Source organism: Temnothorax longispinosus, chromosome 1, assembly GCF_030848805.1.
Source record: "Temnothorax longispinosus isolate EJ_2023e chromosome 1, Tlon_JGU_v1, whole genome shotgun sequence".
NCBI lineage: Eukaryota > Metazoa > Arthropoda > Insecta > Hymenoptera > Formicidae > Temnothorax > Temnothorax longispinosus.
The window spans coordinates 4,814,079-4,839,856 of NC_092358.1; the positions used below are offsets into that span (position 1 = coordinate 4,814,079).

Below are 25,778 nucleotides of genomic sequence, written 5' to 3' on the forward strand. Positions count from 1 at the left end.
TTCCGTGATAAGAAATATCGTGCAATAAGCGATCAATCGAACAGCGTATCTCTCGAGCAGCCGATTCCGTATCGGTCGTTAGTTTATCGCCGATTAAAATCGACTGGCTCTCGTAAAAAAATATTGCTCGTATCGCGATCACGCGTATGCGCTTCGTCAGAATATCCGTGATTCGCGCGTTTTTCGATAGAACCGCAACGATGCGAATCGGAATGAGTGTTCCACCATCGTTTCACCGTCGATTCCATCATCGACCGTGATACAACTCGCTCGGCTTTCGCGCATAAATATCATTCCTCATTCCGTTCTAGATTTCGCAATTTGCAGCGCTTATATCTATAGGTTTTATTTATAACAGCGGCGATTGGAATTTTTTTCTACGCAGAACGTCACGTGGTCTCAGGAATCTCAGGACGTTATATGCGAGAAACGAAGTTGCTAACAATAAGATTGAAGCTAGAACGAAGTTGGATTTCGGCCCAAGAGATGAACGAAAGGAACAATTCAGAGTTTTCGCATTTAAAATTTATTAACGCTAAATTTTATCGTAATGAAAGCTTATATTTCATACGAGGTTCGTTACGCTGGTTCTGGCAGATCTTCGAATAAATCCGTTTTATATAGCGTATTTGAAGTGAACGATTCGAGCCTCGAATGCACACATTTATTTCCAAACTGTGCATAATGAATATAATATAGAAATAAAAGCTTAATTCTATTCTAGACGAGCTTTTTAATTCACCTCAGATTTTTCAGGACAGGATTTTATTTATCGTTTATAATTTTATGTACGTATTTCCAATTTTGCGAATGTTGTTCGCGTGAAATCGTAAACCTCTACCCTGAATTTTCCGATGTAAATTATAGATCGTCTAAAGTAGGTTTAACGGGAAAATTCTGGCTTGCAACTCGACCTGGACCTAATTCCGATATTATAAATATGCGATAACGATACTCTAGAATGTTTACTCGTGACAAGATAAAAATCTCGGTAAACTATATAAAAAACATTTTCAGTTTACCCAGTCGGAGATACAGTTATATTCTATCGAATAAGGTCTCGAACCTTTTTTATCATATTAAAATTTTTCGTAATCGACTAGGGCGCCGGATAAGTTTTATTTTTGAAAATCATATAAGAATAAAATATCTCCATTTTAAGATCAATAAACGTCAACATTTCATGCGCCGGATAAAACTTCAGTTCCTATTCTAGACAAACATAAAAGTGTTCGTGCTTTCCAGGAAGCTCTCGGAAAATTGGACAAAGACAGGTCTGTGCGACACGCAATGGAGAACGAAACGCGATTGGTCTGATTGGTCATCGTGATTGACGCGCCAGTGTGTGCGCACGTGTACGTGCACGCTGTCGGCGGCATTATCGTCGAATTGCGTGTGAACTGCGCGGTGCGGCGGACGTCACCGAGTATTGCCGAAGCCACGAATTGCGAGACGGAAAGAGCTGTTCCTGCTGAAGTGGCTGAAGTTGCAGCCGTTGCCAGCGATTCGCCGTCCAGCCGTCGGTGTCGATCGTTCCGGGAAAGTGCCGTTGTTCAGTGATTCACGCTGCTTGATGTTCGCACGGCCAACCACGCGATAATCCAACTGCGCACATATTTCGAAAACGCCTTTGGACGGAGTGACGAGGCGACGTAAAAGCATGAAGGAGATCCTGATCGCGCTCGGCGCGATTCTGGCTGGTGAGTCGAGACGTCGACGCCCGCCGTTTCCCATGTGTCCGTGGCTTTTTTTCCTCCTTATCCCGGCGATTTCCTCAACTCGTGTATCTTGCGTCATCCCCCGTTTTCCCTTTGTCGTCGCGACAATCCCGCTCCGATGCGCACTTCCTTCTGGAACGTTGTTTTTTGTTTGGCATCGCGTGCTTACGCGCACGCAATCTATATTTGTACCTCGGCCTCGTAAACATTGTGACGGTTGGCTTTATCTGCGTGCGACCTTTAGTTCTTGCGAGCGATTTTTAGTGTCCAGCACTCCAGTGCGATGCATATGACGGCGTTGGATTTAATCGATTCTGTTTTTTTTTCCTCTTCCGTCCGTGATGGAGCAGATGGAGTACTCTCGGCCGCTCGGCGTTTTCTCGGCCTCCCTCTCCCTCTCCCCGTGGACATTTCTCTCGCTCTTTTGTTATTGCGCTCTTTCTGTGTCTCGCTCTCTCTCTCTTTCTCTCATTGCCGGCTAAATCACGTTTCTATTACTCATTGCAAAGGAACTTTAGTTACTCTAGGATGAACATGGATGACTCAGTTAATTTGAGCTTGTAATTTGTTAATATAGGTAGAATGTACGATTCTTTTGTAGAATGTTGCATTGCGGATTGCGATAATAACAATAATAATTGCTCATAATAATGCCGATAACGCTTATCATCGAATGATTTATGAGTGCTTTCTTGTAAGATGAGATTGTTTCAAAAATCCATATTGTTGAGTCGCTCATGCATTTCCATAAATATACTAACTCTAGCAGACATCGAAAACTATGATTGAGGCAATAAATACTTCCTGCACTAAAGATTATTCACCGTTGCGAGAAGTTGAAGATATTATTCTGACAATGAGACTTACCAAGCGCTTTGTTTTTTCACTCTGAACTTGTAATATTCAGCTTATAAAGTTAGGGTTGAAAATTACATGAATGTAATTTTTTAATTTTTACTAGTTGCAGCCGGAGTGGTCATAACTGCTGAACCGAAAGATGGTCTTTTAGGTGTAGATGAATGTACGTGGGGTCCGAGTTACTGGTGCGAGAACCTAAAGTAAGTTTGAGTAATTTGTATTTAGAATCTAAAATATTTTTTCTGTATATTGAAAAAAAAAAGATGAGGTTGATTTATAATTATATTTAACACATATTTAACACTGCGCGGCGGACACCGTGGTCTTTTAAGGCACAGTCGATTTTTCATTTGATTCCCACGGGAATGGCTTCAGCGCTGTGAAGCGAATTGCAATAGTTCCGGCCCATGTAAATATAGAAATCACTTTTTGAATCTTTAAAGATGATACATGAATTTGTATAGATTTTTTGTAACACAGAAACGCTTTCAAAAACTCTTTGGACTTGAAAAGTCCCAGGGTATCCAGGTAAGTGCTCCAAAAACACGGTGTCCGCGTAGTGTTAAAATACATTTTGTTACATATTTATAATGTATATGTTTATTAAGTAGACAATAATGATGACATTATTTTAATTTAAATTTTTATAGTTAATGTAATATTAAAATAATACTGATTATACTATTGCTAATAATAGGACAGCTAAGGGATGCAATGCTGTCAAGAATTGTATTCATAAATACTGGGAGCAGATGGAAGTTCCAGAGGATAATGATAGTGTATGCGGAATTTGTAAAGATATGGTGAAACAGGCGCGAGATCAATTGGAAAGTAATCAGACTCAACAAGACCTGAAAGATGTCTTTGAGGGAAGCTGCAAATTGATTCACATTGAACCAATTGTTGATGAATGTATCAATATTGTGGATCAATTTATCCCCGAGCTTGTGGAGACATTGGCATCTCAAATGAATCCATCTGTCGTTTGCTCTGTCGCAGGACTCTGTAACAATGCTCACATTGATAAATTGCTTGCACAGTATCCAACTCCAATTAAGGTAAGATTCAGCTCTGTCTTGTTTTATCACATCACCTTGAGTGAATCAAATTTCCAAACTGGTTTAGTTACAAATTAATATTTGTTCATCGCCAATTACCTTGAGGTTAAATTTATGTTTCACAGATTTTGTTTTTATTAAAGTAAAATATTTTTCCACTTAAATTCTTAGTGTCGTATACGTGACGAGTCCGAAAATGAAATCTTTTGATTGAGAAGTGATTATTCTAAACTGTTTCAGGTTGAGTTATTCAGCATCTTATTTTCTGTTTTTTTTTTGTTTAATAATTCAGTTATGTCAATTGTCATCAAATAACTTGACATTTATATATGTTATATCTATCGCCCTTGAGTATTTTTTAACAATTTAGATTAGATTAGTAGGACTTAATCTACCGTAAATAGCGTTCAATAACATTCTCACACATGCCTACATATTCATTACGTTATTTAATTAATTATCCCAACAATAAAGTTTAAAAATATATCGAATTTTATCTGTATGTTTGTAAATAACGGTGGATGAAGAATGTCAGTTATGTATCAGTAGATTGGTAAAATGACTTGTTGATAAAGAACGTGTGTTATATTTTTAGAAGGCCGAAACAAAGTCAGTTTTATTAAAGAATGATGAACTCGAGCCTGACGAGTGTACTAAATGCTACACAATAGCAAAGTATATGGAAAACAAATTACATCGAACTCCGCAGAACACGATGCTCCTACAATTTTTGAATATTTGTGGTCAACTTAGTTCTTTCTCAGATTCCTGTTCGGCCATTATTATGACTCATTTTGATACCATTTATAACCATCTACAGAATAATTTCAATGCTGATAACATATGTCACTTGTCGGGACAGTGCAGCGGCAAATATCATAAGCATGAAAATAGTACAGACGTGGTAAGTATGTTAATAATATTTATTGCGGCTGAAATTTATTCGTTAATGTATTGTTATTGATAACAGGTTCCAAACGTAGAGATAACACCACTGTCAAGTGTAGGCATGGTAGAAGTCGAAGATGATCTCCCGTGTAAGTTGTGTGAGCAACTTGTTGGTCATTTGAAAGATCTTCTAGTTGCAAACACAACGGAGTTAGAATTTAAAGAAGTTCTCTTGGGCCTTTGTAAACAAACTAAATCTTTCGCCGACGAGGTTTGTATTTTAAATAAGTAGTCACATATTATTTTATATATCTAGTACTAATAAAAATAAATTTTCCAGTGTAAAGCCATAGTTGATGAGTATTACTCGCAAATTTATGAATATCTTACAAACGGCTTGGATAGCAATGTTGTCTGTCAAATTTCTGGAATTTGTCCTAGTCCTGGCAAAGCGATACAAGTAAGATACTACTATTGCATTATAGATAATAAAATATGTTTTACAGATTAAAAAATCTAGTTACATTTATTTTACATTTTATGTTAAAACAGGGACCTATTTGGCCTTTGGTCCCAGTAGACGTAGCAAAAGTAGGATTGGGTATAATGAAGCAGGAACAACCTCAAAAAGATGAGGTTGAAGTAGCTATTGGCAAAGAACATCCAAAATCAGAAGCTGACGAGATGCAGTTGCCACTTGAAAGATTCATGCCTATTCCTTTACTGCAAGCCGAAAGTCTTAATGGACCGAAAGCGTGTACATTGTGCGAATATTTGTTGCATTATATTCAAGACACTATGACAAATCCTGTAACAGAGGTAATGAATATTAAATTTTATGAAAGCATATATATATAAATTTATGCCATACACAACACACACTCATATATTCGTAAATATATCAAAATTTAAGGAGAAAGTGAAAGGACTTCTTGAAAGAGTGTGTAAAAAGATACCTTCTTCCATTGAAGGCGAATGTCAAGAATTCATAAATACTTATGGGGATGCAATCGTGGCCATACTTGTCCAAGAAATAGATCCATCGCAGGTAATGGTATTTTTGTATTTGAAACATTAGGATCAATAAAGAGTATAATTTAATGTGTAATTTAAGGTTTGTCCCATGATACGTATTTGCCCATCAGAGGAATTATTGAACATGATGGAAAAAATTCCTAAGCAGTTCACCATTACAAGTGAACAAGATAAGCCAAGTTGTCCATTGTGTTTGCTTGCAGTAACGCAGATTTATAACGTTATCAAAGACAACAAAACTGAGGTATTAGTTTGCAGTTTATCATGCTATGATTCTGTTTAACTATACGATCTATTATTTCATGCAATGTTAATGTTACAGGCTAACATTATAGCAGAATTGAATAAATTATGTAGTCATTTGCCACGTAGTTTGACCGATCAATGTACGGATTTTGTGAAGTCGTATAGTAGAGAACTTGTAGAGATGCTACTTGCAGACTTGACTCCTCAGGAAGTATGCGCCTTACTTCATTTGTGTGATCCAACCAAAGATGTTGGTCCAAAACCTGTCAACATTGCTGCAAAGGATGGAGAGATATGTTAGTTATTTCTTAAAGTATATATATATGTAGATGAGGAACAGAGCAATTTCTCAATTATTTTACAATAAAAATATTTGCAAGAAAAGTAACTTCTTTTTAAACATTTCAGTAACCAATGAGATACCTGAGTATCCGTTACGTATACTTCAGCCCACAAACTTTTTAGACGATGGTGTGTGCATAATTTGCGAATTTGCAATGCAATATATTGATAAAGCGATTGGTAATCAAAAGACACGGGATAAGATCGAAAAGGCAGTGCATGGTGTATGCAATCATTTACCAAAAACAGTTGCAAAGGAATGCAATAGTTTTGTCGATGAGTATGCTGACGCTCTGATAAGTATCCTCTCAGAAGATGTCACTCCTAAAGAGGCCTGTACCGTGCTAGGTCTTTGCAAAGTGAGCATGATACAGATTCAAGGTACAGTGTTAGAAATAATAATTTATTACAATTTTTGCTAATATTATGTGGAAATTATATATGTAATTTAATTACTTTTTTTATAGAATCCGTATCTGAATGTGCCTTATGTCGAGCAATTATATCGCATATCGACAAGCTGTTAGGTAATGATTCAAAGGTGGACGCTGATATCGAGGCAGTTGTTAAGAAGGTGTGCAAGTATTTACCAGCAGATAGACGAGACAAGGTAATATTTTATTTTACGATTTTTTTTTAACGAAAAACTAATGACTTGACACTGAAATTTAAATCTGTACAGTGCGACAAGATGGTGGAAATTTACGGGCCGAGCATAATAAATATGCTGAAAGATCAAGTGGATAGCAGTAAGATGTGCAGCAAAATGGCTCTGTGCTCTTCCAGTGATTACTTTGCGATGTCATTTAAGAATCCACGTATATCGCGATCAATTGTTTCGTAATAAGTTTCGTGATTACAAGTTTCATCAGGTTGCGGGTGATACAAGCTTCAAATTGGAGGCGAACTTAAGAAGCGAAAGTGAGCTGATAAAGAGTGATGCGCTACGCTTCTTAATGTGAAGTAATCAGATTTCTGGAGATATTAGCCATAGCGAATAGCCTATTTCATGTTATGATATTATATATATCGATGATCTTTTTATTAAATCTCTCTAACTGTATTTGAGCACTCGGATAACGTTGATCTGTGTAGACACGACGAATGCCCTGCGAGTTTTCGCACTACTTGTACCAAATGTCACGCGTAGTTAGCCATAAAGTTACATTGACGTAACGAAATTTGTAATTTTTAATATCGCTGCAAGAATCCATTTCTTCCGGCTAAGATAAAATGAGTTGTTATTTTATATAATCAAACCCGATATATTAAAAAATACGAATTCTCTCTACGTCTCTCTACGTGTTTCTTTTTTATTACATTCAACCTACAGCAATGATCTGTTAGTTTTAACTGTGATAATGGTAAAATAAAGAATAAAAAGGTATAATTTGATTCTGTATATGAATTGCGTATATTATTTATTTTATCTAGAATATATCCAGTTTTAGAGTATCGTTGTTGTTTCACTCATTAAATGATCTTATCTATTGATTCATTAACGTTTTCGGTACATTTGAGTGATTCAATATGCAAAACAGTAGTAAAATAAAACGTATAGGATCGTAAATGTTATAAGCGCAAGTTTCGCAAAGATAAAATCAAAATCGATGGAAAATGTTAAATAAATAATGAGCATCCGGCAATAAAAAATTCGTGTAAATCGATCGAACAACAGATAATGTATCTTCAAAACAGCTTATTTTTTATATCAGTTATTGGTTTATCACCGATTAAAACCACCTTGCTCTCGTAGGAAAAAAATTGCTTGTAATTGCTTTGTATGTACATACATATCGCGACCACAAAACGACGTGAATCGAAACGAGTAAAATGGCCCGTCATCATTCCATTGATTCAATCATAAGAAATAAATATAATTGTGCATTCCTAAAAATGTATGATTAAATATCAGTATTGTTTAAATAAAGATATTCTCTCTCTCTTGTGCTTGTGGGATATTTTACTTGGAAAATTTTTTGTTCAATTTTGGACTGAAGAGTAGCCGCAGTAGCCATTCTTTCAAGAAATTTCTTTGTCATTTCGCGCTGTTTCGCGCCTACCGTTTCCGGCTACCAGTTCGGACGGTTTTGTGTCGAGTTTCTGTATCTAGATAAATCGTAAATCACAGCCGCTGCGCGCGCCGCTCCTCGGCTCGGCTCCTGTTCTGTTGCGTGATCGTTGCACGACTCCACGACTGGGCACGACCGCCATATTAGTGGACCGTGCTGAGTTTCCGTATATGATTTTTTAGCGAGGTAAATTGTCTCGCGGGGAAGTAGCGCGTCTCGCGCCCGAACGCCGTCGCTCCGACGACGGTCACGATCACGGAGCTGATTTAACCCACTCGTTTGTCGTCGCAGAGGAGCAAGCTGTCGACTCGGCGTCTCGCCGTTTGAGCGCACCTCGTCTCGCCGAGCTTCGGATTCCTGCTGCACGTTGCCAAGATGATGTACACAGTAAGGAGCCCCGCGTCATCGGCGCGTTATTTTCTGACCTGATATTCGACCTCGCTTTCGGCGAAAATTCCGAGGGCATTTCGCGGTTTTCGTTCTGGCTGTTGAGAATGATTTATTGACCGAAGGAGTTTATTGACCGTTTAAACTTGTAGAGACGCGAACGGAGTAGAGCAAGATGTTTCTGTTTAACTTGAAAAATACTTTGCTCCGACAAATTTCTAATTCGAAGATTAGGAAAATTAGAAGCTTTTCAAGTGATATCGTGACCATACTCCATATTTTTGCTGAAGAGAGATCAATTTTTTATTCAACTTAAAGTAGTGAATGTTGGAATTTTGGAGATTATTAGAGATAATTTTTCATTTTTAGTTTCTCTCTAGCCTATATTAAGAACTTGTAATTTTTTTTATCTAACTTGTAAATTTATCTTTTCCACTTGTTTGTCTTTTCAGGGGACAACTGCTTCGCAGGACACCAGGTTCAGCGACAAGGAGAAGAAGCTTCTAAAGCAAATGAAGTTTGGAGATTCATTGACACAAAAAGTAATTAATAATTTTTATTTTTTTACATCTTGTTCTTTATAGATTTATTTTAAATGTTTAATATATATTTGCTGTATCAACTACAATCTGCATTAGCGAGAATGTTGCAAATTTTTTCTATCTCTGACAGTTAAAATTTTAGTATTTAAAAAGTTATTCTAGTATCCAAAAGTTAAATTAAATTTTACGAAAGTAAATTTAATCGCCTTTGATTAAGTGGAGTATTAAATTTTGCTGTTTCTCTCTTTTGCTACTGTATATTCTCCTGCATTTATGATGTTTGTAAAATTTATGTGAAATACAACATGAATGTTCAACACATTTGTCATAGGTGGATATGAGCAAAGTGAAACTTGATGTGCTTAAGCCATGGATAACGACGAAGATCACGCAGATTCTGGGAATGGAAGACGACGTGGTGGTAGAGTTTGTGTATAATCAACTTGACGAGAAGGTAAGAGATGTGTTGCGCTTAATTCAAGTGAAATTAGACAGTTTTATAAGAGACACATTTTTAGTACCACAACTTATGAAAAAGCAGTAATGTAGTAATGCAGTCACTTGGCTTTTTCCCCTCATCATTATAGGAAATCGATAAATATGCATTATTTCAGCACGATGTTTTCGTACAAATCGCAAGCGTATGATATCCAAACTTTGCACGACGTGCCGAGTTTGGATAACACAAAGTAATGAGGCAGATATTCTCTTAGCCATTTTGGCATACTTGCCGCATTGTTCTTTTTTTATTTCCATAAATTTCATCGTCACTCAATATTTAAGTTTCATCGTCCCTCGTTTTTTAATCGGCCTATATATCCCTTTCCAAGCGTATCCACTTCAACAAAACAAAACAAAAAAAAAAGGTTAAAAAACTGATCTGTAGCTGATCCTGCCACATTGAACTGTGTAAAATCAGTCTTTTATCATATGTGTTTGAATTCCCCGTTAGTATAAGTAGAGACCGTTGGTGGGGCCCAACCCTTTTGTCCAAATGGCATTCGGATGTGCTCCTCTCTACATCCGATTGGCCGCCTTTCTATCAGCCGTCAACCCTAATCAGTCAGCTGTGGCAGTTGGTATCTCAACAACACCTTAGAACCGCCGACAAATCTTCAGCTTCAGCAGTTACGTCGCCGCTGCCACCGCTGTCGCCGCCACTGCCGCCATCTTCGTGGCTACTGCACGTCGTCGACGTCAACATCGCGACACGTCGCCGGCATCTCCAGGTGATACTCTCATCACGTCACGCGTCCTGTCTCGCGTCCTTTTCCGGAGCCTGCCGATGTCTACGAGTCTCCTGCGACGGATCTGCGTCACTTCTGTTCTTGTAACTGCCTCAACCGAGGTAGTTTGTCATCGCGAGCCGTGGGACTTCGAAAGCTTTGCAGCTTTCGCTCACCCAGGGTGCTTCAACTTCGCGATGGCATCGTTTTGCCCGATCATCTCATCCCAAGGTGGCGTCCGCGTGCCAATACGATCCTCGGAACTTTCATCTGCCGCAAGCTACGATTCTCCGTTGGAACCACCAATGTCGAGCTCCAAGAGCACGGTCGAGCGCCAACCTGACGCTTACTTACCACCAAAACTCAGTTCGCGAAGGACTTCGATATTCTTCCGGACGTACTGTCGGTCACGCGTCGACATGATTGAGGCGAAAACGGCGCCCGGAGGTATCCCTACACATGGTTTGACTCTTTGCCACTGTCACAGGTTGGTGAAAAGGTTGATCCTTTTATACCACATTATCTCTCCGATTTTCAGGCGGACATTTTCGCCAGATATCCGATATGTACATGCTTCTCTCTCGTTTCAGCTCACGCACCTTAGCGGTGTAAATGTTAATAAAATCAATGAAGGGTGACGAGGTATCGGTCTATTTTCTGCTACTTGCATTTAACATAATTCTTTTTTCTCCTCAGCATGTAACTATTTAATGCAGGTACGAAAGAGTGCGGTCGGCGGCATTGGTGGTAAGGCACGCTTAGATATAGAATAGTTAAATATCTGCTTTTTCGAGGGGGAAAAGCAGTTCATAACAGAATAGGAATATAGATTATCTGTCAAAATTTTAGTAAAAATTTAACACAATTTACTTTTATTTCATCGTTAAAATCTGTTTGCACAAAGACTTTTTTCGTTACTCTTATGTACAAAGAATTAAATTTGTACGTTGTATATTTTACAGTTCCCTGACCCCCGAAAAATGCAGATCAACCTGACAGGCTTTCTCAACGGTAGGAATGCCCGTTCTTTCATGTGTGAATTATGGGACCTTTTGGTCTCTGCTCAAGAAAGTGTTACGGGCATTCCCGCGGCATTCTTGCAACAAAAAAAGGATCAAATTAAAAAAAAATTGGTAATTATCAGTTTTTACCTCCTATGTAATAATCGAATATCAAGTCTCATAAGCACATGCAGCATAACTATTGTTAAATATGGCTATCTGATATTATTGCGTGTAATTTTCATTTATCAAATATCGATATATTAATACATGAAACATTTATGTGGTAAATTTTATTGCACTTATTTCAGATAATAATCATAATAATCTTCAGTATCCGATAGTTATATTTAACATTTGTATGTGTGCAAAGTGCATACATGCAGCTTTACAAAAATAGATTGGCTCATCACGTCCTTGCAAAAGTATTGCATGAAGTTTCTTAGAAATGAATGAACAATTGAATCACTATATTTTGACAATCAGTGAAAATAACCAAATGGATGAGATCAATTTGAACTTGGTTATTATATTTAGTTGTAAGAAAGCGATATTTTGTAAGTAATATTAGTTTATGTTATGTCATAATATATCAAATTAGGAAGAGCAAGAGAAGCTTCAAGCATCGTTGGCGGAGAAAGAGAAAGAAAAGGAGCGTGAAAAGGAAAAGGATGACGCTGATAGTAAAGTGAAGAAGGAAGAGAAAGATAGAGGCTCATCGAAGGAGCGTAGAAGAGATCGAAGTAGGGATCGTGATAGAGACAGGTATTATCATCAAACAAAATATAGCTTCTAAGAAACATGGTTATATGTCATATCACTTATCTTACGTTATTTTATATAGGAGCAAAAGGAGTAGATCGCGGGATCGACACAGAGATCGCGATCGATCGAGTCGTAAGAGAAGATCTGTTTCGAGGTCGCCGAGTAAAAATTCGAAAGATAACGGAAAAGATATGCTCGAGGTTAAGGTCGAACGAGAAGATTCGCCGCAACCGGACAATGCTATACCTCTGATGCCAGTTAAAACCAAGCCGTTAGTAAACTCAATCATATTTATACATTACTGAAATACACATTTTATATTATAAATACAATTTAAATTTTATGTATTTGCAGGGAAGCTGCAGTAGCAATATCAAGATTGCAAGCCAAGTTGATGAGCATTGCTGATGGAAAGAAGAAGAACAATCGCACACCGTCACCAGAATCGTTGGAAAAATCAGCAAGGAAATCGCGATCTGGATCGCCGTTGTTCGAACCGAGTCGTTCGAAGAAATCTAAATCGAAGTCACCTAGTCGGGATTCGAAGACACGTCGATCACGATCGCCTGTTTCGAAGTCGAGACGATCTCGTTCCAAGTCGAGATCTAGGAGATCTCGATCTAAATCCCGGAGATCAAAGTCGCGCTCGCAGGACCGTACCAAGTCCAAGCGGAGCAAATCCAAATCGCCGAGATCACGATCACGATCGCGATCCAAGAAGTCTCGATCTAAGAGCGAGGACAGAAGCAAGTCGAGAAAATCGAGGTCCGACTCGAGCGACTCGAGATCCTCCAAGTCCCGCTCGAAGTCTCCGGAGAAACAGAAGGACACTGGAGAGTCCAATAGAAAACGCGACGGTAGTACTAGCAGCAGCTCTGAATCCGAGGAGAAAGATGCGAAGGATAAGAACGACTTCGAGATACGAAAGAAGAAGGATGGCGTGCAAGCTAAAAGATCCTACAGGAAAACCAACAAAGATGATAGTGGCAGTGATAGCGACTCTAGTCGGGAGAGAAAATCCGCTCCTAAGCGAAGAAGTCCTTCGCCGCGTAAGGATAGGGGTCGATCTAAAGACAGAGACAGAAACAGATCACGAGATAGATCACGAGACCGATCGCAAGATAGATCGCGAGATAGATCACGTGAAAGATCACGAGATAGAAACCGAAGGTAAGATTTATAAACTTTTGATAACAGATTTAATCTTTAAATGTAAAAAGCTGTTTAAAAGATATATAATTATATATAATATTTTGTTTATAACTATTACACACAATTTTCCTTGTATTATCAAGAGACACGGTTATATCTTGCACCAAATTAAGCACAGTAAATTACAATGCGATAATGTTCACCATATACCTATCTAATCTTTCTGCACCACAAAATTTAACCTTAATGACGACAGTTTGTATGAATTTTCGATGTTTTTTGTCTTTTTAGGAGATCATTGGACCGGGATCGCGATAGGAGGCGGGAGCGAGAACGCGAAAGGGAGAGGGAAAGGGAGAGATTGGACCGATACAGCGGCAGCCGCAGCATGCGACCACCTTCGGTGCGCAGACCGCCTAATAGGCGCAGGTTGGTGTTCTTTTTTGTATACTAAATAACTTGATTTTTGCATTTTGTGCATAAGAAATTGTTCTAGCAGTCCACCACGCAGAAGTCCGGCGAGATATCGTCGTAGGTCACCGAGCCCCGAGGACAGACGTCGCAGGAGATCGCTGGATCGTCGAAGACGGTCATCGGAGAGACGTGACAGGCGCCGTTCGCCCGATCGACGTGGAAGCCGACGTCGTTCGCCGGACGGACGGGATCGATCGAGCAGGTACGATAGATCTTCCTCACGCGACAGATCGAGTAGGCGGGATCGCTCCAGAGAACGACGGGATAAGGATCGTCGATCTAGATCTAAGGATCGTAGATCGAGATCTAAGGATCAGAGATCATCGGTGGATCGTTCGAGAGACGGGAAGCGGTCTCCCGACCGTGCCAAGGGTACCAAGGATAAGGCAAAGGACAGGAAAGTGGATGAGAAAACTAAAAGACCGCCTGATACAGGATCGCGAAAAGAATTACGAAATGGCCGGTCTAAGTCGAGTAGCTCGGAAAGTAGCGAGAGTAGTTCCTCTAGCAATGAGGACGAATCACTTAGGTGAGTGAGATTTTCACTTTGAACATGATACTTTCACGGAGTCTACGATCGGTGGATAATAATCGATGGATACTCGGTCGTGATGTATTTGTGTGTGCGTGTTTGTTGAATAATGTTTTACAGAAAATGTGCTTGCACTCTGTGTCTACAGAAAATCAATCGAGCGCAAAACGCCGCAGGAGAAGCGAGAAAGAGAACGTGAACATACGGATGATGCCAAGAAGAAAGAGAAAGAGAAAACGGTGAAAGAAGAACCTGCTAAGCGACCGGAGAAAGAAATTAAGAAGATAGAACCTGTTGCTGCGAAAAAGCCCGAGCCCAGTGTTTCCCCCAAGAAACTTCAAGCTACTTCACTACCTGTTACCAGACATAGAGTAAGTTGTTTTGATTATCAAGTAAATTAATAGAGAGATTTAATTTTATAATATAATTATAATATCTATAATATAAATACTTTATTATATTAATATAAGGTGCACATATTGTTATAAATCCTTTTATAAAAGTTCCTTTTTTTTTACTTTCAAGTTCTCGAAGAGTTTGTCGCGTACACCTTCGCCGTTCAAGAAGACCGAAGACATTGTGGCAATAGCCAAAATTAAAATGACGATTAAGTATGTTGTAAGACATTTGTTTAGTGAATAGTATTATATTCTCGTTACTACGATTCTGTATATACTTTACTTGTGTTTTACTTTCAGAGAAGACACTAAGGATGAATCACCAATGAAGGTTGTAGATATTAATTTTACTGCTGCAGACGCTTTCCCTCTAAAGAAAGATGAAAAGTCTTTGAAAACAACGAAATTAGTAACAGAAGACAAAAAGTCTACTCAAAAGCCGTTGGAACCTCCATCCAAGAAACCTGTAGAAATGGCTAAAAAGACAAAGAGAGAAAAACGTGATGGTTCTACAGATAGTGAAGATAGCGATGGTGAAGGTAAAATATACATTTTAATAATTAGCTAATAATTAACACAACGTATAATAAATCTTTTATATAATATAATATTTCCTTTTTTATGTTTATTTTACAGGCAAGAGAAAAGTGAAAAAGATAGAAAAATCGAAGAAGTCAAAGAAAGCTTCGACGGATGAAGATAAATCTGATAAGAGCAAAGCTGGATCGAGCTCAGACTCTGAGGATGACAGAAAGCATTCAGATAAAAACAAAAAAGCTAGAGATACTAGCCGAACCGGTAAATTCTTCCTAAATAAATAATTGGCACATGTTTTGATGAAATACGTAATATAATTTATATATAAATAATTTTTATTACTTTGTTATAGATTCAGTGGATGATCGTAATAAAGATAGAAAGGATAGTAGGAAACGCGAGGTTGCTGAGAATGATTCGCGAAAGCGTTCAAGAAAGGAAATAGAGGAAGAATTGAAAAAATCAAAAAGATCACGAAAGGACTCTTCTTCGGGTGAAGAAGAGCAGAAATCTAAAAGAAGTAGAAATGAAGATGATAGATCAAGATCTCGGAAATCAAAGAAAGACTCTAGTTCTGACGAAGAACCTAAAAAAGTGAAAAAGAGGAGGGAGACATCATCAGACGATGAAAAGTCTAAGTCGCGAAAGTCCAGAAAAGATTCGACAAGTGAAGACGAAACTAAATCAAAATCAAAGAAATCTAAACGAGATTCCAGCTCAGAAGATGATGAACTTGGAGATAAAGATTCGAAGAAGAAAAAGAAAGTTGACGACAGTTCGGATGACGAAAAGGTGAAAAAGAAGCGTAAGAAAAAGGCAAAAACCAGCACCAGCGAATCGGAGGTAACGTCTTTATTACAGACAACAAATTTATATTCCTTAAATATTCGTTAATTGAGTTTCTTGTCCTTCCAGGAAAGCGAAGTCGAAGAGAAGAAGAAAAAGAAGGAGAAAAAACACAAGAAGCACAAGAAGCATAAGAAGCACAGAAAGCACAAGAAGAAGAAGGTTGCGGATTCAGATGAATCTGATGTAAGTGAAGGTAATACGGAAGAACTGGAAAAGAAACTTCGGGAAAAGGCATTAAAGTCTATGAAAAAGGGACATAGCATTGAACGAAGTGATTGAGACTAACGTGTGATCTCCTTGAGAATGTGTAATGCGTGTATCTATCACATAGCGATAACATTTTAATTGTATTATGAATAGAATAACTTTCGTTTCTTATCAATAATTCGATTATTACTTTTTATCACTCAATCCCTTCGGAACAAGATCGAACGGCATTCATACTGTGAAATAGTTTTCGCATAAACATTGAAGAAAATACGATTAATGTTCTCCTTCATCAAGATTTGTTAGAATTATGGCTCATTTTTCTCGTATCAGTAAACAGTGTACAGATAGTATACTTATTCATATTGATACGAATATGCATGTACGTGCTGATATAATGTAAAGGTTTTACATGTTTTGAAGACTCAACAAAAAATTATACATTTTTTTCGGACTTTAGTTGCTAAGTAAGTTGAAGTGAAATTAGGACTCGTATGCAGCACAGCGATTTCTTTGAATTAATTTGTATAAAGCTTAGTTTTCATTGCAGTGTTTAGAAAATAATAAAATAGCATACTTAAATGACAATGTTACAGCAACTTGTGTGTATAAATCGAAGAACTAGCAAAAACCCCCATTTGCAAAAACTGTGTGTTCCCGAATGATATAATCGTTTCTATTTTACAGTGACTCCTAATTTCTCCTAGACATCAGAATCGCCATACCGAATTTGCAGACGTATAATTTATTTAATAAATTGACGTAACTTGCTAGTATTAAAAAAAATATAAAAGCATTGAGAATTATAATCCGCATTGTGTATTGTTCATAAATTTCCTACAACTCAACATCCTTTTATATAAATATATTTAAAATAATACACATTTACAGAATCTTACGAATTTTCTAACACGGATTCCAAGTCTGGCGAACAAATTAATTTGTTATTCACTGGGCCAAGATTGATAAGATCACCGGTTTGTGATGCAGCGTCTATTTTTACAGCTAAAAGGTCCTGAAAAGTAATTAATTACTTGAAGGATTGCGATAATACTTTTGTGCTCGAATTACAAATTATAAAAATACAATTTTATACCTGTTGAAAACGTTGCTGCGCTCCAATATCGACAAAAAAACACATCTCGCCAATACGTAATCTCGTTTTACCCGATTTTAAAATTTCGAGTTTGCCTAAAAGACCATCTCTTAAACCTTTTAAGGTACAACGCTCGGTTTTTGCTTTACTATCACTACGAGTACTTGTATTTGGTTTTGATCCTGCTTCCTCTCTACTAGATTCCAGACCTGGCAGAGATTCTGGAAACTGTTGATCAATTATAATTATTAAATAATAGTTATAATGGATTCATATGATATTCTTACCTGTATTAATGTATAGGAATTGGCCTTGTTTTCGATTATTTGAGAAATTATTTTTTTAGAAATTGTGATTTCTTCCTTTTTGTCTTGCTCGCTTTCCTTTCTTTTTTCTATATTTACGGCTATGGAAGAAAAAAATTATATATGTATATGAGTTCGATAAGATTACTAAAAGAGGATATCTTAAACTTACCTTCACCATTTTCTGAGATGGCCGGTTTGTTATCGGTCTTGTCATTATCAATCCCATCATATGTATCCTTTTTAACTCGTGGCAGTGTAAGAGGACACATCTTTTCATCAGCATCAGTATAAGGGTCATCCTCGATAAAATCATCTCCTGACAGACTCTGTAATTTCTTCTCTTCTTCTATTTTATCGATAATCTTACTTTTAATTAATTTTGGTTTCTCCAGACGTCTTGTAGCACTTCCTGTGCTACTGGAAGTTCTAGGACCATCAAATTTTCTAGGTGCGGTAGGTGCCGTATATATTCCTTCCGACCATACACCAACAGACTAGAAGTATAGAATAATCCTATTATTTATATTATAAAATTGATATTTATGATTATAAGATATTGAATACACCTAAAGAAAAACAATTCTAAATTCATCTGCCTGTATATATATCTCGATTTGTAAGAGGTTAATTGGAGAGTTTAAAGATTGCGAGTAAAGGAATGAGGTGGTAAATCATTTTGGAAATAAATAATGAACTAAAAGTAATATTAAATTAATAATATAAATAATTGATAAATATATGAGAGCACATTAGGCACGTTAGGCTAAAAGATATTCAAAATAGTAGCATTACCTGTATTATATTTCCTTTGTCTCCTCGTCCACGTCCTCTGTCACCTCTCCCTCGTTCCCTTCCGCGATCGCTGTTTCTCGATCTCGCCTGCTCGGTTTTGACCGAGATTGCTGGATCGCTGAAATCGAATTACCTTTAGCATTTAGACCGTGTCGCAAATTAATTAAATAGCTTACTCCTTTTTCTTATTCCTTTGAACGTTGAGATTTGGCGTGTACACCTTCTTCGGTTTTTCAGTCTTAATGTTTCCACCCAGGGTCAGGTCCCGCGGCAGCCGGTAGGACGTCAGCCTCTGCGTGGTCGTGGGTAAGCCTGGCTCCATTTTGATGTTCGTCACCCTTTCCAAAAGCGACGAGGTCGACGGCTCCGACGACACAGACGTGCCAGGTTCTATCTTCACTCGCACGTTCGCGTGAAGGGCATCGTTCGAACCGTTTGAAGCCATGTTCACAGACGGTCTTCTATTTGTTAATAAAGCAGTACATACGTCCGTGTGCTCCTGTTTCCAAACACAGCACGATTCTCTTTCTTTTATTCTCTATGTTCTGACACGTCCATAGATTTATCTTTCAGGATTGATCAGCATTTTGTTCTGCAACAATACAATGCGTTCTCTCATCAGTCAGCAATTAACCTCAAATACTACCAAATTTAATAAAGCGATTTTGTCGCAACGCCTCGATTGTCCGTCCGTCGAGAGGTTTGAGAAAAAGAGAAAAACTTTGCGACTAAACACTCGCACAATTAATACCTGAAGTTTGCATCGAGGTTACGCACAGTGCGAATTTCTTTATGCACAGTATTTTCCACGTGCCCTACCACGCTCGATGTGTTTAGCCTGTCTCTCGGTCGCCATGTTAGTTAGACCTGCTCTTTTTAGCTACACTTTTTGCACGGTTTATATTTTTTCTTTTTCTCTCCAACGTGAAAAGAAAAAGAGGAAAGATGAATCGTGCAAGAAGTTCAGCTAAAAAGAACATCCAGGACCTGTTATCAATCAAAGATCCAATTCTTTACAGCTGTACTTTTTGTACCTTTTATGCTTCTATTTTTTTTCTCTTTCTCTATAATCTCTAATTATGCATCTATTTCCATAGACTTAGAAAAACCAAAATGGATAGGAGCAATAAATTCGGGATGAAAGCAATAAATTAGGACTTAATTATGCCGATTTTTTTTTTTAATTGCTTAATTTATATGATAGAAAGATATAATATTAACTTTTTAGTATTATCCGTATATCTATTCTGTTTTAATTAAATATAATATTACTGTACATAGAAATTCTGAAATTTCAGTTAAATTATAAAGCTATGATAATATAAATATAAGTATAGTATATACGCGTGATAGAATATAACGTGTGAACAAATGGTAAATACATATATAAATATAGCTCCAGAAACTTTTTTCATGGATCTTTAACATATTGAAAGTATTAAAAAGTGAGATATTAAAAAGAAGTTCGGTGATAAACTCTCTTCTAAAATTATGCAATTATAGTTTGTATGAAAACTTTATTTGTGTTAAACAAATAATTGTAATTGCATGATTTGATTCGATTTTCATCGATTCTAATCTATCAATTAAATTCCCGATGTTCGTCAAAATATTTCTTTGGCCGGTATTCGCATAATCAGATCTTATTTCAAGACCGTCTTAAGTATTAAGATGGTCTTAAATATAAGAACCGACTATGAATACCGGCCTTTATTACGACAAGTTAAGTGATCGTTTGCTGCGAAGTTCGCGTCGAGTTCGATATCGCTCGGAGGGTCGCAGCGGCGTCGTTCTGACAGATTTCGAATCGCGAAGTTCAGGGTGTTGTACGTCCACTACGTCACACTTCGCAGGAGTCACGGGACGCCCGGCGTCGCGGATCTGAATCCGTACCGTATCTCTCGCGATCGTTTCGAGCAGAAGGTGAATTTCGCGCGCGGGGGACTCCCGCGGGTCGCGGGTGCATCGAACAGTGTCGGGGGTGTCGTTCGAGTTAACGAGTCGACGAAGCGAAGTGTGCTTGTATATAACTTGTGTAACACATCGCGCGCGATGTCGCGATTTTGGTGTCCATTTTTGCGCGCCTAGGAGCAACGCAATGAGATCCTCGTCGCACGTCTCCGCAGTCTCCACTCTCCAGCTGTTTTCTCGCCGAAGCGCATCGTAAATCTAAACAGCTGCCCGACTATCGCCAGGTATGTGTGTATCCCTTTTGTAATTACGGAGATCATACTTGTGCGATCATATGAATGTCGAATATGCGGCAGAGAAATTTAGGGTCGCCATTTGCTGATTCCGCGCGTTGCGAGAATCGACGGATCGCCATCAAAATAAATCATAATCGTGATGCAAATAAGACTTTTAATTGAATCGCAAAATGGTTTTCATATTTTAAGGTTAATTCTCTCTCAGATTAATGCCAGAATAAAAAATCAAACTTGCTTTCGATCGATTCTATATATTTTGAACGTCACGTTTCATCTTTTTCGAGCTTTCCAGGAAAGTTACATATTCAATGCTATTTTATTTATAACGAAATTTTTGTTACGGAAGACGTGTTAGGCCAAAAAGAATTAAAAGACGGGCAGCTTTAGGCTGAGAAAAGAACCGAAGCCAACGAGCAACGTCGATTTATTTCGCCTAATTTGAAAAAGTCTCGTACATTACATTTCTCTCGACAAATATTGCGGCCGGAACGAAAAGCAGTTAGTCGGTATACTACTGATGGTAACGGAGAAATACCGTTACCTACCCACGTTAAATAAATATGAAACAATTAGTCGCTGTGTGACGCCTGACGAAGTCGCCGTGAAAAGTTTGTTTCTGCGACGAGAGAGATCAATCGTCATGCGTTAAATTTCTTCATCGCGAATAAAGTACGACGTAATTAATATTAAGAGAGATATTTTTCATTACATTGCGATAGCAACGACGGCGTTTCACAAAAAATCAAATCCGCTTGACGACAGTCAGTATGCGTTGATAAACAAAAATCATCCAGAAATATCAATTAAGTAAATTTTCAGAATAATTCGTGATTATATCGATAATTTGCAAAAATGAATACATAAAGAATTGTTTATTAAATAAAATCTTCTCCAGTGATATTGATTTAAAGATTCGCAAACTAAAGATTTTACTCTAGAGCGCTTTTATAATCTGTAACTTCGCAAATTTTGAGAGAATAGTTTAAACTTTAAAGGGATTGTCGAGCGATTTGCAATTAAGTTATCTTTCGCTGAATTAAAAAAAAAATATATTTAAGAGAGATGTTTGATTTCTCTGTATAAATTTTCAAAACTTGACGGTGCATTTTCTTGCATCGCCTTCGCGTCTGCTCGCGCTCGCAGATAAGCGCGCGCGGTATCTGCGGCGCGGCAACCTGCGGAAGACGGCGGCGTCGGCGCCGGCGGCGTGACGTTTTCAGGACGGCTAGTAGCGGCAGCGACATGGGGCAGGAGGAGAGCACCGTCGGCGCGGATGAGGTCATCGTATGGTTTTTTAGCCGCGCCGCGCGCCGGCAGTCGCGACGCGGAGCGCCCGAACGCCGGCCGCTGCTGCACGCGTTCCCGCTGCTGCCGCCGCCGCACGCGTTTAGGTGCCGAGCGAGCGGGCGAGCGAGCGAGCGAGCGAAGGAGCGTGCGCCAGGACATGCGACGACGTGCCACGTGCCACGGCGCCGTGCGTTTCAGCGTGCCCGCGAGTTCACCCAGGTCGTCCTCCGGCAGGAGGTGAAAATTCGGAGCAAACCCGCTACCGGCATTCGAATATTGCCTCTCTTCCTAAATCCTTCCGCAACGCGCGAATCCCCGCGCCAGGGGTGAATCCCCAAATCCGTGGGTTCCGCTGAGCGACGCACGATCTACGATCGATCTCGATCCCGCGCGATCAACGTGAGATGAGGGCCCGCTTGTATAGAACGGAAATTTAATTTATCTACATAAATATGCACGTGGTGTTCGATAATCGGTATACCATGGGAAAGTGAGTGAGTCCTGCATATCAGGGGACAAGGTGTTCCGCGAGGATTAACACTTCTGTTTCGATAATAGCGCCACTTCGAAGTAATACGTTGCGAGCAGATTGTAGATTTTATAGAAAAGAGACATTCTTGCGAATTAAATTCTGACAGGAAACAGACCACTTTCCGACTTTGATCGACCAATTGTCCGCTCACTTTTATACCTAATTTCTCCACGACGAATATTTCTTTCTTTCTCCATGATGCGGCGTCGCTTTCACGAGAAACGTGCGTTGATAACAAGCTATACTTTAGATATATTTCTGCCTCTCGACGAGTGTAATTTGCATAGTGAAGACTTTCTTCGTGCTGACTGTCCTTTCTATAATCCGATACGATTATTTTCACAATGCACAGCTGTTGCGCGGTGCATACAGGACAGGACGCCGTCACGCATGACAGTCGTATTCGCGTTACCTGCGTGTCAGAAACCGGGAATTGAAACCGGTACAATTTCGGTGAGTTCACGTTTCCACGCCATATCGAAGTATGACGGTAATCTCTATATTTAACTGCAAAAATTGACGTAAGAATATACGTTTTCCGTATCTTATCTATACATTTTCTTATCTTATCTTACATAACATCGAATTCTTGACGTTCTTAAAACTCGATTTGCCGAAATTACGTCCGTTTCTTTTTATATCGGTATACAACATAAATTTGAATACAGTTCAGAATTAAGATTGGTGATTTGCTTCGAAGGCTTTAAATTTTGAAGCTTCGAAGTTCCGAAGGTTCAAAGGGTTTGAAAACAGCTTAAATTTCGAAGGTTCGAAGTTAACTTCGACGTCTCGAGGGTTTCGATATTCGAATTCTGAAGCTTCGGAGTTTCGAAGGATTGAAGACACCTTAAACTTCGAAGGTTTAAAGTTTCAAATCTTCCAAGTTGTCAAAAGTAACCCTATTCAGAATCATTTCTTATTCGTTGCCATCGATAAAATCCAACGTAGTTTCAGCTTGTGGCGTCGACGTTAGAACTCATCGAAATTAACGATAGTTTCGATTACTGATCGTGATTCTGCGAAAGGGAACGAATTGATTTCGGAGCGCCGTTTCTGACTTCGGCCGTATATAGAAGAGCGGATTTGAAGTTCGGTCAGCCGCAGCAGTTCTTAAACCTGTTCTGTACTCCCCCTCAGACATCGGATACATCGACGGGTTTTCGAGCAGCTGAAGTATCCGAGAGCGTGTCTTCCTGAAACTCTTTCGCGCCGGGAATCTCTTCTTTCAGAATCCTCTCATTAGCCATCCCGTGGTCGCGGACGGGTTATTTCGCGCCTCCGAATGCGATATTTCGCGCTTTCCTCACGAACGCGCGTCGATATTTAAACGTCGTCTTAAAATTTTCGTATGTGAAGAAATGTGGACAATATTATTTTGGAAATACTTACGCAATTATCTTTCGCGCGATTACTTTTCATTCATAATGTTTTGTAGTATTAGGATCTTCATCACATTGGAAAAGTCAGTAGTGTGTTTGCGTTAGTAAGGCTAAAGATACGAATGTAACAATAAATAGATAATTGGGCTTAAGCTGACAGCAATGTTTGTTCAATGTGTTCCGAAACGTCGACGTTGACATAACGTGGTTTACGTGGTTACGAATAGATAAAGATTGTGAGCCTTGCGCATACATATATTTCGCGATAAGCAGTTAAAAATGTCTCCATGAAATGTCGATAAAAAAAAAATAATAAAAAATATTGCTTGCAAGGTTATGATAGCGACTTATATAAAAATGTTATATAATAAGATATATTAGAAACTATGTAAATAATTCATTAGCAGACGTTATACATACTCCTTTTTATAATAACTAATCTTATGACTTATAAAATAAAATAAAACAGAGTATTACTCAGAGAAGATCAGAGCATTGATGATAGAAAAGTTGCTTTTAATACAATTAAATGTTAAATCATGTTTGGATTATTAAGAATGGAAAAGGCATATTTGGACATTTTCAATTTCTTGCTTAATTAATTATGCTTTCAAAGAGTTTCCTCTCTTTGTATTATAAGCTGATTATATTTGAAGAAAATTACGTAAGGTGGTATATAACTCGATCTTAATATTACATATGTCAATTAGACAAAATATAGTTACTTTAATTTAATGAATCGATCTATCTGTTTTATGTAAGTATTATAAATAAATTATTACCCGAATACTCATTATATTGTTAGAATAATCGTCACGTTCAAGCTTTAGTCTTTTTATTTTAAATTTTTTAAAGTAGAGATGTTATAAAATGTAAAAGTATATTTGAAAAAATCAGGCTCTGATAATAAAGTTGATGATTAGAGAATGAAGAACAATATCACATTTTGTGATATAAATTACTATAACATTTGAAAAAAATCATCGCAAGACGACATGAATGAAGATATCGGATCTCTCCATTCTCGTAATATGTATTTACGTCTCTCTTTTGCCCACCTCCCGCGCAAATTCCCTCAGATCGGCGAAAACAAACGCGTGCTCCGAGATAGCACGTGCTCGCGAGCGTCGAGGCGCGCATGCGCGTCCCCGAGACGCGTTTCAAATCTCGCGTCTCTCGCAGACGGAAACGCGCGTTCCTCGCTCAAATGTCGCGGCTGCGTCTTCTCCCCGACGTCTACGGCCGCGACGGCAGCGATTCGTTGCCGGATATTAATATCAATATACCGTACAGTTAGCCGTTCGCGGATCTCGCGAATGTACGCGCGAGACTCGCGGGACCACTCGGATTCGCGAAACCTTTGTGCTGGATGACCGCACGTGAATGAACTTCCGAACTTTCGCGATATGACGAGAATCGAAATGGAGTTTATCAGTGTCGCGAACTCTCGGAGTGAAAAGTGACATCGGATATCGTGCTCTCTCGTTGTCGATCCCGAACGGGACTAAAAACTGTGAGTTGATCTAATATCAGGAGTGACTTAACCTGTTGGAAGATGAACGGGGTGCAACGGACTCCCGTCGAGGCTTTTGACGCAAAGGTAGAGGCTGAATCTTTTACTCTAAATCAATCTACAGCTAAAATTAATTATTAGAGACACTCTGTTAAAATAAAGTTTTTTCAAAATAACATTTATTGTTGAAAGAAAAAATAAACGCATAAACGCGTTCATGATAATTAAAGTCATAAATTTTGTTGCTGGACCTGATTTTGTTGCTCGCTATTTTTAACAAATACGATTTTGTTGCTTAATGATCTTAAAAACCACCCTTAGCTTATCCTACATCAGCACAACGCCTTAAAGTCATAAATGTAAACACATTTCCGAAT

General features: G+C 38.5%; 4 protein-coding genes across 13 annotated transcripts in view; 3 read left to right on the plus strand and 1 right to left on the minus strand.

Moving 5' to 3' along the window:
• The first annotated feature begins 1,393 nt into the window (after window positions 1-1,393).
• On the plus strand, window positions 1,394-7,547 carry Sap-r (prosaposin). The gene is made up of 13 exons (XM_071793135.1): window positions 1,394-1,700; window positions 2,680-2,776; window positions 3,274-3,634; window positions 4,230-4,538; window positions 4,605-4,793; window positions 4,863-4,982; window positions 5,075-5,341; window positions 5,436-5,570; window positions 5,637-5,801; window positions 5,880-6,099; window positions 6,212-6,526; window positions 6,613-6,755; window positions 6,828-7,547. Exons 1-13 carry the CDS (start codon window positions 1,661-1,663, stop codon window positions 6,987-6,989), a joined length of 2,523 nt encoding a protein of 840 aa, XP_071649236.1. The 5' UTR covers window positions 1,394-1,660; the 3' UTR covers window positions 6,990-7,547.
• A 749-nt stretch (window positions 7,548-8,296) lies between these two features.
• Window positions 8,297-17,096, plus strand: Srrm1 (Serine-arginine repetitive matrix 1). 9 transcript variants are annotated; one of them, XM_071793066.1, is made up of 16 exons: window positions 8,297-8,403; window positions 8,509-8,604; window positions 9,057-9,146; window positions 9,478-9,600; window positions 11,335-11,505; window positions 11,975-12,138; window positions 12,218-12,409; window positions 12,493-13,308; window positions 13,582-13,719; window positions 13,787-14,293; window positions 14,445-14,667; window positions 14,822-14,907; window positions 14,995-15,233; window positions 15,331-15,492; window positions 15,584-16,074; window positions 16,147-17,096. In XM_071793066.1, the coding sequence occupies exons 2-16, from the start codon at window positions 8,593-8,595 to the stop codon at window positions 16,357-16,359; spliced, it is 3,627 nt and encodes a 1,208-aa protein (XP_071649167.1). In that variant the 5' UTR covers window positions 8,297-8,403; window positions 8,509-8,592; the 3' UTR covers window positions 16,360-17,096. The 9 variants fall into 9 exon arrangements, with proteins under 9 accessions (XP_071649167.1, XP_071649184.1, XP_071649192.1 ...); XM_071793083.1 differs by having other exon boundaries at window positions 8,314-8,604; window positions 16,147-16,273; window positions 16,975-17,096; XM_071793091.1 differs by having other exon boundaries at window positions 8,314-8,604; window positions 16,147-16,263; window positions 16,975-17,096.
• A 41-nt stretch (window positions 17,097-17,137) lies between these two features.
• Rpiiic53 (RNA polymerase III subunit C53) lies at window positions 17,138-19,380 on the minus strand. Its single transcript, XM_071793145.1, has 7 exons — window positions 19,235-19,380; window positions 18,660-19,075; window positions 18,484-18,601; window positions 17,861-18,185; window positions 17,671-17,789; window positions 17,384-17,611; window positions 17,138-17,302 (listed from the first exon to the last, which is right to left on the minus strand). Exons 2-7 carry the CDS (start codon window positions 18,926-18,928, stop codon window positions 17,183-17,185), a joined length of 1,179 nt encoding a protein of 392 aa, XP_071649246.1. The 5' UTR covers window positions 18,929-19,075; window positions 19,235-19,380; the 3' UTR covers window positions 17,138-17,182.
• Window positions 19,381-22,101: 2,721 nt separating this feature from the next.
• The window catches only part of Lmpt (four and a half LIM domains protein limpet), a 119,864-nt gene continuing 116,187 nt past the window's right edge, over window positions 22,102-25,778 (plus strand). The window contains exons 1-2 of one of the 2 annotated variants that reach the window (XM_071782752.1): window positions 22,102-22,214; window positions 25,182-25,488. In XM_071782752.1, coding sequence (XP_071638853.1) covers window positions 25,444-25,488 — 45 coding nt within the window. In that variant the 5' untranslated portion in view covers window positions 22,102-22,214; window positions 25,182-25,443. The remainder of the gene's footprint in view (window positions 22,215-25,181; window positions 25,489-25,778) is intronic. The other variant, XM_071782761.1, reaches the window with a different exon arrangement.

Excerpts from the sequence above, each read along its gene's own strand:
- Sap-r (XM_071793135.1), top strand. The coding sequence starts at position 1,661 with ATGAAGGAGATCCTGATCGCGCTCGGCGCGATTCTGGCTG. Across the intron at positions 3,635-4,229 it reads AGTATCCAACTCCAATTAAG|AAGGCCGAAACAAAGTCAGT; the intron begins GTAAGATTCAGC and ends TTATATTTTTAG. Across the intron at positions 6,756-6,827 it reads CAGCAGATAGACGAGACAAG|TGCGACAAGATGGTGGAAAT; the intron begins GTAATATTTTAT and ends AAATCTGTACAG.
- Srrm1 (XM_071793066.1), top strand. Across the intron at positions 14,294-14,444 it reads AATGAGGACGAATCACTTAG|AAAATCAATCGAGCGCAAAA; the intron begins GTGAGTGAGATT and ends CTGTGTCTACAG. Across the intron at positions 15,234-15,330 it reads TGAAGATAGCGATGGTGAAG|GCAAGAGAAAAGTGAAAAAG; the intron begins GTAAAATATACA and ends TTTATTTTACAG.
- Rpiiic53 (XM_071793145.1), bottom strand. The coding sequence starts at position 18,928 with ATGGCTTCAAACGGTTCGAACGATGCCCTTCACGCGAACGTGCGAGTG. Across the intron at positions 18,186-18,483 it reads ACAAAGGAAATATAATACAG|TCTGTTGGTGTATGGTCGGA; the intron begins GTAATGCTACTA and ends CTATACTTCTAG. Across the intron at positions 17,790-17,860 it reads CATCTCAGAAAATGGTGAAG|CCGTAAATATAGAAAAAAGA; the intron begins GTAAGTTTAAGA and ends TTTCTTCCATAG.